At 35.3% G+C, this 13,135-nt stretch overlaps 3 protein-coding genes across 3 annotated transcripts in view; all 3 read left to right on the top strand.

The window, feature by feature from the left end:
• Nucleotides 1–13,135, top strand: part of LOC105961208 (syntaxin-71-like) — a 70,034-nt gene that overhangs the window by 18,146 nt on the left and 38,753 nt on the right. The gene's annotated exons all lie outside the window — the stretch shown is intronic.
• Nucleotides 644–3,170, top strand: LOC105961220 (zinc finger protein JACKDAW). The gene is made up of 3 exons (XM_012985458.2): nucleotides 644–1,268; nucleotides 1,356–1,755; nucleotides 1,899–3,170. Exons 1-3 carry the CDS (start codon nucleotides 1,097–1,099, stop codon nucleotides 3,028–3,030), a joined length of 1,704 nt encoding a protein of 567 aa, XP_012840912.2. The 5' UTR covers nucleotides 644–1,096; the 3' UTR covers nucleotides 3,031–3,170.
• LOC105961221 (putative catabolite repression protein creC) lies at nucleotides 7,544–13,126 on the top strand. The gene is made up of 11 exons (XM_012985459.2): nucleotides 7,544–7,993; nucleotides 8,579–8,890; nucleotides 8,976–9,084; nucleotides 9,180–9,273; nucleotides 9,720–9,807; nucleotides 9,905–9,988; nucleotides 11,058–11,151; nucleotides 11,246–11,333; nucleotides 11,483–11,588; nucleotides 11,933–12,025; nucleotides 12,272–13,126. Exons 1-11 carry the CDS (start codon nucleotides 7,814–7,816, stop codon nucleotides 12,644–12,646), a joined length of 1,623 nt encoding a protein of 540 aa, XP_012840913.1. The 5' UTR covers nucleotides 7,544–7,813; the 3' UTR covers nucleotides 12,647–13,126.

Below are 13,135 nucleotides of genomic sequence, written 5' to 3'. Positions count from 1 at the left end.
GATCATAGAAATAGTCCAGAGAATACCATTAGTAGTATTGCTCAGATAATAGGACGTACCTTAATAAAATGAGTAAAACCTCTATTTATATGTCGTTTATTGGGTTGGGTTTGCTTTGTTGGGCCCAAACCTTACTTGAAGGTGTTTGGGCCTCGGTGATATTAGTCTTCGATATTGGGCTCGTAGCCCAGTAGGTAAAGAAATTGTAGGCCCATTGGGTTGGCCCAATTAGGCATATCAAGTACTGTACGTTAATAGTAAGAGTACGTACAATTATCTTGAAGAAATTATAACTATTAAAAACAATAAAATTTTACTAATATATATGCTATGGAATATTATATAATTAATTTCATGTGTTAATTTGAATGAAATATCGTTTCTTGATAATTGGAATTCAGCTCGAAAAACTAGAGAGCGGACACACAGCTCTACACATTCTGGTTACAAGCAGCATACAGCCAATGCATACGTACAAATAACAGTATCTATATATCTATCTATCTATATATATATTTTTTATATATATATATGTAGAGAGAGAAACAAGAGAGAGAGAGAGAGAGAGAGAGAGAGAGGTGGACCCCAAGCGGCTAAATCTATGGCTGACCGACTTTCAAATTAAGAGATAAAGAGATAGGACGACGACGCTGAAGTGATGAGAAGCTTAATTCCAATCTCTAGAGAGAGAGAGAGAGAGAGAGAGAAATATTAAGAGAGAGAAAGAGAGAGATGAAACACTGTTCTCTATATTATTAGCTTTAGAATGGTTTTCTTTGTTTTGGTGTTTTTCTGTTGAAATCAATCAAACAAACAAACCCTCCCTCCTCCAGAAATCTCTCTCTGTGACAAGAATCCGAAATTTAGTTCTTATATAATATATATATACAAAATTTTTGGGTTCTTTCTTTGTTGTTTGTTTTGAGTAATATATAGCTCAAAAAAAAAACAGATTTATTGAATAATACCAAAGCATTTATCTGTTTGTACACTCTCCTCTTGTTTTGTTTCCTAGCTGATCAACCGCTGCTAGCTTTTAATCTTACCAAAAACCCTTTTGGTTTTTCTCTGCATTTAAAGACATCCTTAAATTTTAATGATGTCTGCAGGCAATGTTTTTTCTGTTCCCAATTCTGCAGCATCAGCAGCCAAAGTAATCTTCGCTCACGAGTTCGACCCGAACCCAAACCCAAACCCTAACTCCAAACCCGTTTCCAGTAACAACGCTTCCGCGGCCAAGAAGAAACGCAATCTACCAGGCACACCAGGTACATACATCATATGTATATATTATAAATTATAATTCATGATGATCGATAATAATTAAGCATCTCTAACGGGTCGGGTCTGGTTAGATCCGGATGCGGAAGTGATAGCGCTATCGCCGAAGACGCTGATGGCGACGAACAGATTCATCTGCGAAATCTGCAACAAGGGTTTCCAGAGAGACCAGAATCTGCAGCTACACAGAAGAGGGCACAATCTTCCATGGAAGCTGAAGCAGAGAGCGAAGACGGATCTAATAAAGAAGAAGGTTTACATTTGCCCCGAGAAGAACTGCGTCCACCACGACCCGGCCCGGGCCCTCGGTGACCTAACCGGCATCAAGAAACACTTCAGCAGAAAACACGGCGAGAAGAAATGGAAGTGCGAGAAATGCTCCAAGAAGTACGCTGTTCAATCCGATTGGAAAGCCCACTCCAAGACTTGCGGCACTCGCGAGTACAAATGCGACTGCGGCACTCTTTTTTCCAGGTTTCCATCTTTTTTTTTTTTTTGGGGAATTAATTAATATTTGTTGCAAGAGAATTTAATGCTGCTTGCTTCATGTATGTGTGTTTATTACAAAATGATTAGGTAATAAGTGTTTTTTTTTTATTTATTTTTAATAAATGCAGGAAAGATAGTTTTATCACGCACCGAGCTTTCTGCGATGCATTAGCGGAAGAAAGTGCAAGGAATATTGTAACGACGGTTGGTTCGAATAATAACAGCTGCTTCAACTTCACAAGTGATGTTAATAGTAATTTGATAGGTAACCCTCATGAGTTCAGTAACATTAATCCCACCGGGATGCCGCATTTCTCCGGGGCGTTTAGTCCGGAGTTTGCCGGGAATTCGTTTCTCGGAGGGGACCATCATCAGAATAAGCCGAGATCGTTGTCGCTTTGGATGGACCAACAACAAGCGAATAATAATATTAATTCTCAGATGAACGATCATAGTTCGAACATGTTCGGTTCGAATAATAACGGTTTGCCTGATCATCATATGATGCATATGTCGGCGGCAAACAATGTATACGGGTCGAGTTCGTCGTCGATGGGGAACTACGGGAATTTGTCTCTATCGCCGTTACTCCCGCCGCAGCATGGTTTGAAGGAGGAGCAGTTGTTAATTAATAATCACGGTAACAAAGGGAACAACGCGACATCGTCGTCGATGATGGCGGATTCTCTAGCTTCGCTTTATTCGGAAAGCCACCAGTTGCCGGCGGCGGCGGCCAAATCGTCGCCGCCGGCGCCAATGTCTGCGACCGCTCTCCTGCAGAAAGCGGCGCAGATGGGCTCGACGAAGAGCAACCCGAATTTCTTCGGTAACTCCGTCGGAGTGATGATGAACAATAACTCTTCCTCTCCTTCTTCTTCCTCGACGACGAACAATCTATCTTTCGGCGGCAACGCAGCCTTGGCTCAAAACAGGAGCGAGCTGCACCAGGTGTTCGGCGGCGGAGGACAGCGGCCGGAGAATCCCACCGCCGACGAAATGATGAACTTCAGCACTGCGGCGGTTGGTAATATAGGCGACGGTCGCCATCGTCATCATCAGTCTATGATTAGCCAATCGGCGGCGCTGAACATGCATTCTGCGTTGCATGGGGTGGAGAATAGTTTGACTAGGGATTTTCTGGGGATCGGCGGAGGAGATGGCGGCGCCGGCGCCGGTGGGCCGTTCTCGCCGCAGGAGCTGGCGAAATTCGCTTCCATGAGTTCGGCCATGGGGCTGAGCCACTTCACTAGTAATCACTAGCTACTAATTAGTTGCCACTTGTTAATTTAATTTCTTTTAATTTTCTCAGTTTTTTTTATTTAATTTTTCGGTGCATGTCATATAATAATATAATATTATTATATATGTGCAATGGCCTAACAAGCACAAAACCTTATCATGAGTATTGGTCAGCACCTATATATAATATATATATATAGATAGTATTTTTTTTTATTTTTTTTTTATAATTTAATAATTTCCACATGAAAAAAAAATCAACTGTTTTATCAACGCCCATTCCACGACTACCAAAAGCAAACAAGAAAATCAGTTCGACCTAACTGAAGCTACATTTAATTTATTATTAAGATAAATTCAAATAAAAATTGTAGATATGCAAATTATTCATATATTAATTTTAAAAAGTTCAAAAAAATTCGTATTTTCCCGCTAAATTTAATTCTTATAATACGTTATCATGAAATTGTATGCATTATTGGGTGTGTACGTACGTAAGGTGTTATTATGTTGAAAATAGGAAAAATAAAATTGCTAGAAAAAAAAGAAAATTGTTGTGGGCCCGGATGATATGGAAGTAGGGCCCATGGGTGGTGGAAGTTGGAGGAAGGAATTGTGTTGACGTTGAAAAGTAGGTGATTTGGATTTACAAGTGGCGCGTGAATAGATTTTGTGTGTGTACAATTTCATCGTAACAACTTCAACTATTATTATTATTATTATTATTATTAATTTTCTTTTCTTGAAATTGATGGGAATATTTATTTATTATATGATATATCTTGACCGTTCGTTAGAGGCTCAGAGTCGGGCGGCGACCCCGTCAACTTTCGCCGGTTTTTTAGTTTTTGTTTATTTTGTCTGATTTGATCTAGAAATTTGTATACATAAACATCAGCAGCAGCCGTTGGATTTGTCTTGCTTCTTGTTTTCAACTTCTTATCTTTCAATTTTCTGTTTAGGAATATTAATTAATTATGGTGGAGAGTGATTTATACATTAGTTAGTCAAAGTAATTGTCTGAGAAAACAATTTGATAGAATAGAAAAAGGGAATAAGTTCATGAGATTCAACGGCTAAGCCAGCATATGATTGGGGTCATGGCCCCCCTAACATGTTCAAATCTCTATTAATTTATAAACAGATACAAAAAAAATGTGTGCAAATTACAATAGTATTAACGGTCCCCTTTCATAATTTTTAATGCATTCGGTTCCCGAACTTCAAATTTTGGCTCCATTAATAACGAGATAAATCTATTCTATTATCATTTTAGCATGATATATGGTAATCAATGCTAATATTTCAATAAATATCCTCAATTAATTGTCGATCAAGCTGTTAATTGATTATGTGGGTCCTTTCAAAAAGGGTTTTTTATTGCTTAATTGCAATATTGCAAAATGAAAACACGCTAAATTAATAACTAATAAAAGGTAACCTTAATTATTAATTATTGATTTTCAGCATTCAGTAAACCTATGCTCTCGAATAATAAATATGTTGTCGAGTGACAGGTAAAAGAATTCAAAAGTAAAAGAAAAATAACTTGGTCGAGGTCTAACTATTTACCCATAATTCAAAAGTAAAAGAGAAATAAAAGCTAGTAAACAAGTGTGATTCCAAAATCCAAAACATCAGCAGTCAAACAAATTAAAGATAAGTTCGAAAGTTGACTTTCTAATATTCTAATTTTACTATATGTAAAAGTAGGAAGTGAAAAAGGAGCTTTGGAATTACGGCACAGTATTTGTTAATTGAATTCAACGTAAGTTACGTTATGGGAAACTACGTAATTATAAAAAAGATTCTACTAAACACCATATATATATATATATATATATATCCTTGTCTTATACATATGTTTTGACCTGATAATCACTTTTCCTTAACCACTCGTGTTCATCTCTTAGTGCGCTCGAAAATGCAAATAATTAAATTGTTTAAAAAAAAAAATCTAGCTTTTTATCTTGGAATTAAGCACTGGAAAACTTTCTGTTAGTAGAGGTTGACCACCTTCACTTTTTTTTTTTTTTTTTTTTTTGTATAATATATATTCTCCAATTACCTATGTAAAATTAAAATATTTTAAATTTAGCTAAAGTGTGAATTGGATTCGAGCTGACTGGACTTTCATAAAAGTCCTTTCAAGTGTAAATGTGTTGTAATATATTCGTACTTACACCACGAATTATTAAGCAGAAGAAAAGTTGTATATGTCAAATTAACATTATTACTTTGCCAAAATAGTTGTTCTTTTTGGTTATTAGTTGCAAACAGATAATAACAAATATAACATTATATAATACAATTGGCAAATTATGGTTCTGAGATATGGTCAAATTACGAAAAATCTCCTATTGATTGGGTAATTACAGCCAACCTCTCCTTTTAAATATTTTTACATAAAATTTATGTAATTCGGTTATTTACCGAACCAAATTGTATATTCAGTTCGGTAAACGGTATGAAATGTTGGCGTAGCAAAATGTCGGTTCGATTTACCGAGTTAAAATCCCTAAATTTACATCTGGAGGGATCTTTTCATAAGATAATACATAGTTGAGGGGTGTGGCTGTAATTACCCAAACAAGAGGGGGTTTTCGTAATTTAACCATAACTCAGGGAGTGACCATAATTTGCCCTAAAATATTTTATTTGATTATGCTGACACTCACTCGTTCAAACATTGCATAAATAGGGTAGGGTATCAGAAATCAAATTGCGTTGCCACAGGTTTATTTATTGGGTTTTGGACTCACAAAATACTTTTGGGCTCACGACTTAAATCTAACAAATTATGTTACATAGTTAACTCTTCGTATAGTAATTAAAAGAAAATATGAATTAAATGATTGGTCCAAATATAGTCAATGGTTGGTGGTTGGGCTGTCAAAACCTTAGGACTTAAATATTAAAGAGTAAATGGGTATCTCAACATCGGCCTAGATAAGGCCCATTATAACATTTGATTAATGAGCCCAAAATTGTTTTGAATTTTTGAAAATTTCATAATAATTATTAAAGAATAATAATTCGTAATTTGACTAGAGCCTGTTTGGCTAAGCTTATAAGCTCCTAAAAGCATCTTATAAGATGTTTAGGAGCTTATAAGTTGTTAAAAGGTGTTTGGTAAAAAAATTGCAAAAGATCTTATTTTTTCCAAAAATAAGCTGTTAGGGAGCTTATAAGATGTTTTTAAAAAAGTACATCTACCCCACTTTTTTTCTTTAAGATCTTATTTGCTTCTTTACTAAAACACTTAAAATACAAAATTACCCTCAAATACTTTATTATATTACATGAATACTAATAATATTTATATTTTATCAAAACAACGTATTCTTGTAATCAAGATTAATAGTTAGTTAAATATAATTATCGTAATTATCATAATAATTGTAAAAAAAAATATTCTCTATTTATATTTTATATGTATATAAAAATACACGAATATTCTTATTATCTCCATAATAAATTATATTTCTTTCATCTATAAAAAAAAATTATATTTCTTTTACAACTTTTATTTTAAATTATTATTATTATTTGAAAAAATAATTTGTAAATATTATAATAATATTTTAGGAACAAAAGTATTTGAGTCAAATAAGTTTAACAATTATACTGGCGTCATGTACTTTTTTGTCATTATAGCAATAAACAAACCTTTTATTTCCAAACACCTGAACAACTTATAAAAACAAAAAGTAACTTATAAGCTACATATCCAAACACCTTAAAAAATAATTTTTAAAATAAGATATAACAGCTTATCAGCTCTTAAAACATCTTATCAGATGTAGGAACTTATAAGATGTTTTAAATAAGCTTAGCCAAACGGGCTCTAAATCAAGGTCACATCTCATGTAATTGCATTACACTGGGACGGCGATTACACATTGGGTGCTTCATCATCTCCATTATCTCCTTAGACTTGTTTATCCATTTTTCATTTCACAAAATTCCCTAAAAGCCAAAAGTTCCAACTTAAATATAAGCACTTTTTTCCACCCTAAGAATCCCAAATTTGTGTAAAATGAATAATCCCGTTCTTTTTATTTTGGTAACGAAGGAACCCGCAGCCAACTACCTTGTACATGCGCTGGGTAAACTTTAGACTCTCGCATAATAACTTGCAAATCATAAGAAAAACGTAAAACTACACCAAACTAATCATGTGTGACAAACTCGACCTAATGACCGTCGACATAAAAATTCGAATTTTGATCATTTGACACAAGTTCTCTTACACCAACAGCTACGCCCATCCCTTGCGGGATCCCCTTTTTATACAATAGAAAATTAGTCATATAAGATGTGTAAATCATACTAAAATAAATTATTTGCTACACGTTTGAGATAAAAAAGCATTGACAAAGAAAAAAATACATTGTATAATGTATAATTTAATGTGAAGAGGCAAAAAAAAAAAAAAAAAACTCATAAAACACACACTAGAGGTGTCTAACCCTCTAAAAAAAAAGAAAAAAAGTCAATACAAATTAGTCTCCATCTTTAAACAGCAAAACTCAACACAAACGGTCCTTATTAAAAACTCTTGCACAGTCCAGATGAAATAAATATATATAAAAAAAAAAAAGAAAAAAAGAAATAAAGGGTAAAAGAAAACCCTTGACATATAAGCGCACGAACTCGGTTTCGAGACCCAGCATTCATTCAAGCACAACTCAGAACTCGGAATATATTTATATATTTATTTTATTTATTTGTTCAAAGGGAGAATTTTCGGACTTAATAATCAGTGATTATCGATATTTTTGAGATTTATTGGTGGGAGGAGATGATGAATAGTGGTGCGAGTAATAATATGATGTCATCTGCATCGGCGTCTGGGAACAACGCGCAGCCGCCGGGTTTGAAGACCTATTTCAAAACCATTGAAGGTAAATACAAGCTTCAGTACGAGAAGACTCATCCTGCGGGCCTTCTTCACTATGCCCATGGCAAAACTGTCACACAGGTTGGTCAATTTCTCTCCCCATCTTTTTTTTAGGGCTTTTTTTTTTTTCTTCTACAATTTATGGCTTAGGGTTTGATTGCGGAAGTTCTGTTTGACTATTGTATGAGTTTCTGCTGCTTGTTGTGTGAAGAGATTGGGTTTTGGGGATTTCCTTGCTACTAATTTTATGAGGAAAAAAGGTTGGATTTTGGGGATGACTTGCTTGTCGATTTGTGGATTTGATGATTTTGTTGGATTGTATGTAAATTGTGTGTATTTGATCACTCTAGCGGTGTTTGGAGTAGATTATTTAGAATATATATGGTAGACGATTTCCCGAGGCGGTAAAGTTGTTGCCCTCGTCTTGTTTACAAGTTAAAATGGAAATAATCGAAAAGAGAAGTTAATGCTGTTTCTTAATTGTGATATGGCGGTTCCTTACATAAACAGGATACAGTATTCATTTTGTACCTCTTGTTTTTAAATTCATTTCCATAGTAGTCGCAAATTCATGTGAAATTGATACTTAGTCAAGCAGTGAAAACTGTTACGAGACATTCAATTTATCTACAGAATTTGGAGTGATTTCCTTAATTCTTTGATTAGGTGACGGTAGCTCATCTCAAGGATAAGCCGACGCAGACACCATCTCAATCATCGTCAAGTTTGGGTGTAAGCAGTGGTGTGAGGTCAGCGGCATCAAGGTTATGGAGTGTGGGTAATGGAAGGGCACTTAGTTTTGTCGCAGGGAATGGTGGAAGTAAGCCAGTGAGTGGCAGCACTACTAGAATAGGATCTTTAGGGGCTTCGAGTTCGAACAATGTTGTTGGCAATCCTAACTTCGATGGGAAAGGGACTTACTTGGTTTTCAACGTTGGTGATGCAATTTTCGTGAGCGACTTAAATTCTCAGGATAAGGTACTTAGGTGGTTATCTGCACTTTACTTTTGAATTCTCAGATTCCTAATTAAATTGATTTTTGAGATTTGTTGTGCTTGCGTAGGATCCTATAAAGTCTATACATTTTAGTAATTCAAATCCTGTTTGCCACGCATATGATCCTGACGCAAAAGATGGGCATGATTTGCTTATTGGTTTGAACTCGGGAGATGGTATGTCTATCCTCTTAAAATTAGATTTTTTTATTGGAAGATATGTTGTGATTCACTGTTTTTATTTTATAGATTCTGGTTTCTGTGTTGTGTAGTTTATTCAGTGTCTCTGAGACAACAATTACAAGACGTCGGAAAGAAGCTTGTGGGGGCTCAGCACTATAATAAAGATGGTTCTGTTAATAATAGGCAAGATATTGACTATTTCTTTTCCCCATATTATTCAGATGCTATAAATGTATATGTCACGTTGGGAGTGGTCATTAAGATATTTCGTTGCAATCTGTGTTTTGAAGGAATGGAATTATTTCTCAAAGTTGAGGTGTGATTCATGCACACATTGACCATAGTAAACAACTCATGTTGAATAGCGTTTATAAAAATTATAAATGTCCGCCGTGAGACTTCCAGTAGATATATTTGTTGATTATTTTTACAAAGTGATGTCTGTACAGTAGTTTTCACTTGTCGAGTCTCAAAGGCTGAGCTCTTCTTTGGAGTTAGTTTATAAATAAATATGTGTATATACATACGCGCACACACTATATACATTAGAATCCTTGTTCGAATTAATGAGGATACGTTATGCAATCTGTGATTTTTCTTTGATCAATTGCTATATTTCCTTTTAACAGTCGCTGCACTTGTGTCGCCTGGATTCCCAATGGTGATGGCTCGTTTGTAGTTGCTCATGCAGATGGAAATATTTATGTATATGAAAAGGCAAGTATTGAAATCGATCTAGAATAAATGACTGCCATTCACTTAATTCCTCGGTATTAGAATCTGGAAATTAATACGCTCTTTTCTGATTCTTTAGAACAAGGATGGTTCTGGTGATCCTTCATTCCCAGTGATCAAGGATCAAGCTCATTTTTCTGTATCACATGCACGCTACAGTAAGGTATTGCCAATTCTGTATATGTTTTGATAACATTGTGCCATAGGTTTTTCATTTCTTAATAACTAGATTCATCTATAAACCATTTCTTAGTATAGGGTGGTTTGTTCGTTTGGTGGAATGGAATGGAACAAGCTGATGTTATTTCTTGTGCCCTCATCAAGTGTCTAGTTTTTGTCAAGTTAGGTTGAATCTTACATAAATGTTGATGGATTTTAGACAACCATGCTGACTTTTAAGGATATGATAACATTTCAATGTTGTAATCACTTATAAAGTCTACATGCTCGAACTCATCAAAACTCTCACCTCCTCTGAGAATATAGTTACTTGGTGGCTATTGTCTCTAGTAACTCTATTACTTTCTTGGACAATTAGTTGACATGTAAATAATTTGTTTTATACATAGAAATGTTAGTTTTCATTTATTGCACATAGACATCGTCTTTCCTGTCACATTTTGAATTTTTCCATGAGCTGGACCTAGAAATCCATGTTTATGCCACGCCACATCTTGATAGAATGGAAATTTGCATTAGGGGATTTTGTATATTGTATGGAGCTAATTTTACTGTACTATCCAATCTCTTTTTGGTCACAATTACTGCAGCTGTTTCACATGTCATCAGGTGGTTTAGTGACACATTTAAGACCTGGCATGAGAATTAGAATTAATTTAAGGGGTGGGAAGAGAATTTCAGAAGTAATATTTTTATTTGCTAATCGCGGGGTACCCTTTTAGTTTTGACTTTATTTTTGTTGTTCTTGTGGAAAACGTCGTATTATGCACATGCATGTGGTTTTAGATGCCTAATGCCGTTTGAGAATTTAGACTCTGTTAAGTAAAGGAACCGCACGTGAATTGTTCACTTTCACTATGGTTTTTGGCTTGCTTGTTAATTTGTTTTGCATTCTCTCATTCTTTTTTTAATTACTGAGTAAGGTTCTTTGTAAAGCAATTTCTACACATGGTTAGTTCGATAAGCTAATTGTTACTTCTCTCCCTTTCTACTCTTGGTAAACATCCATAGTCTAATTGCTGTCTAGATAACATAATATGGTTCTTTTGCAGAATCCAGTCGCTAGATGGCATATATGCCAAGGTTCAATAAATGGCATTGCCTTTTCAGCCGATGGTGCTTATATAGCAACTGTAGGAAGAGATGGTATTGTCATTGCCTGGTGTTCCTTCTACATTTGGGTTTTCTCTTGTTAGTTTTCATTTCCGCCTCTCTTTTTATCCATCATCGATAAATGCAGGTTACCTGCGAGTCTTTGATTACAAAAATGAGCAACTTATATGTGGTGGAAAAAGCTACTATGGCGCTCTTTTATGTTGTGCTTGGAGGTTAGTGTACACAATATCCCTTTCAGAATTGAGCTCTATTTCTTGGGGAATAGTTATGTTCCTTTCAAAAGACGCTGTTTCTGTAATTAAGCTTTGTACTCAATTATTATAATAAATTATTGAGTCACTGATGGCAAGTGAAACAACAGCATGGATGGTAAGTACATTTTGACTGGAGGCGAGGATGACCTTGTTCAAGTTTGGAGTATGGAAGATCGAAAGATTGTAGCATGGGGTGAGGGACATAACTCATGGGTGAGTTTCCGGCATTGTACAAATAAATCACTTAGCTTTCAGATGAAATTACTTTGATGTAATTAACTATGGCTTTTGACCATGTTTACTGGTTATGAAATATTAGAAGTAGCATAAGAATCCCTTTTAAGAAAACTCCTCCACTATTAAACTAAATTATCTAATTATAGGTGGGGAGAAAATAATCTTATGTGCCCTTAACTTTAGATGCTTAATAAATGTGTAACATTTTCTCATATAATCACGTCTATGTGATGCTCATACCAGAACGGCAGCAGAACTAGAATAGCTTATATGAGTATTACATTTAATTTCGTATCTCACCTCATCCTTGATGATGGCAGGTTAGTGGAGTGGCATTTGATTCATATTGGCAGGCTTCAAATTCAGATGGTGTTGGAGAAAGCACTGTATATCGTTTCGGCTCTGTTGGTCAGGTAATCTGAAAAAGTATCATTATTGGCGCCACTAATATAAACTGGAAATATTTTGTTTATATACCTTGCATATTGTGTGTGTGTGTGTGTGTGTTTATTCATAAACCCAGAAAAATCTACACTTGTAGCAAATCTTACAAAGTGGCATACACATCACATTTCTTCAGTCTGATCATTTTCGAGTAAACTTTGACATAGATGCTTATTTATTATTATAATTCTTTTAATCACTTGTCACTTATGCAGGACACACAATTACTCTTATGGGATCTAGAAATGGACGAGCTTGTAGTGCCAGTTCGTCGAGCCCCAGGTGGGTCCCCCACTTTCAGCACGGGAAGTCAGTCGTCTCACTGGGACAGTGCTTGCCCAGTTGGCACATTACAACCTGCTCCAAGCATGAGGGATGTTCCAAAGCTGTCTCCACTTGTAGCTCACCGTGTTCACACTGAGCCTCTCTCCGGTTTGATATTCACTCAGGAATCCCTTCTTACAGTTTGCAGAGAAGGTCATGTCAAAATTTGGACAAGACCAGTTTCCTCCGAAAGCCAATCGAGTGGCAACTCAGATTCTTTGACTAGCTCGAGTTTGAAGGTGAGTGGTTCAGGTTACAAACAATGACGAGAGAATTTGAGGTTTGTGAATAATAAGGATAAAAGCTTTTGTTATTCTGAGTTGGGCGAAGAATGCGTTTTTTTTTATTTACTGAAATGATGAAGAAGCATATGATGTGTTCATGTGCAGTAAAATTAACTGACAAAAAAGACCATTGTATAGGTAGAGAAAAAGGCTAAAAAGAAAGTGCCTTTTTGGGGTTGATGACGATAAATGAGATTTGAGATAGAATGCGCGACTCGTTGTAAGTATATGAGAGCAACGTTTTTTAGTGATCCCATGAAAAATAATTGATGTTGCGCCTTCGATATTCTTTCTTCTTTTAATTTCCCTTTTCTCTTTTTGGTTTTATTGGTGGTGAATTTTTGCACTTGGCCAGTTTTGCTAGAGAATAGCTAGTTAATGATGGTTCTGAATTTTGATTGGCCACAGTCGAAACATAATTATTATTGTTTTTTCGATGGAATTGATTTTATTTGTACTGTATATGACTGA

Source organism: Erythranthe guttata, chromosome 10, assembly GCF_056151865.1.
Source record: "Erythranthe guttata isolate IM_541 chromosome 10, IM_541, whole genome shotgun sequence".
In the NCBI taxonomy this organism is placed as follows: Eukaryota; Viridiplantae; Streptophyta; class Magnoliopsida; order Lamiales; family Phrymaceae; genus Erythranthe; species Erythranthe guttata.
Note: the sequence above shows the minus strand (reverse complement) of the source record. Positions and strands in the feature narration are given on the sequence as shown.

Bases quoted from the DNA above. Each gene is read 5' to 3' on its own strand.
- LOC105961220 (XM_012985458.2), top strand. From the start codon at position 1,097: ATGATGTCTGCAGGCAATGTTTTTTCTGTTCCCAATTCTGCAGCATCA. The intron at 1,269-1,355 runs GTACATACATCA...GGGTCTGGTTAG, and splicing joins CAATCTACCAGGCACACCAG to ATCCGGATGCGGAAGTGATA. The intron at 1,756-1,898 runs GTTTCCATCTTT...TAATAAATGCAG, and splicing joins TGCGGCACTCTTTTTTCCAG to GAAAGATAGTTTTATCACGC.
- LOC105961221 (XM_012985459.2), top strand. From the start codon at position 7,814: ATGATGAATAGTGGTGCGAGTAATAATATGATGTCATCTGCATCGGCG. The intron at 9,989-11,057 runs GTATTGCCAATT...GTTCTTTTGCAG, and splicing joins CACATGCACGCTACAGTAAG to AATCCAGTCGCTAGATGGCA. The intron at 11,589-11,932 runs GTGAGTTTCCGG...TGATGATGGCAG, and splicing joins GTGAGGGACATAACTCATGG to GTTAGTGGAGTGGCATTTGA.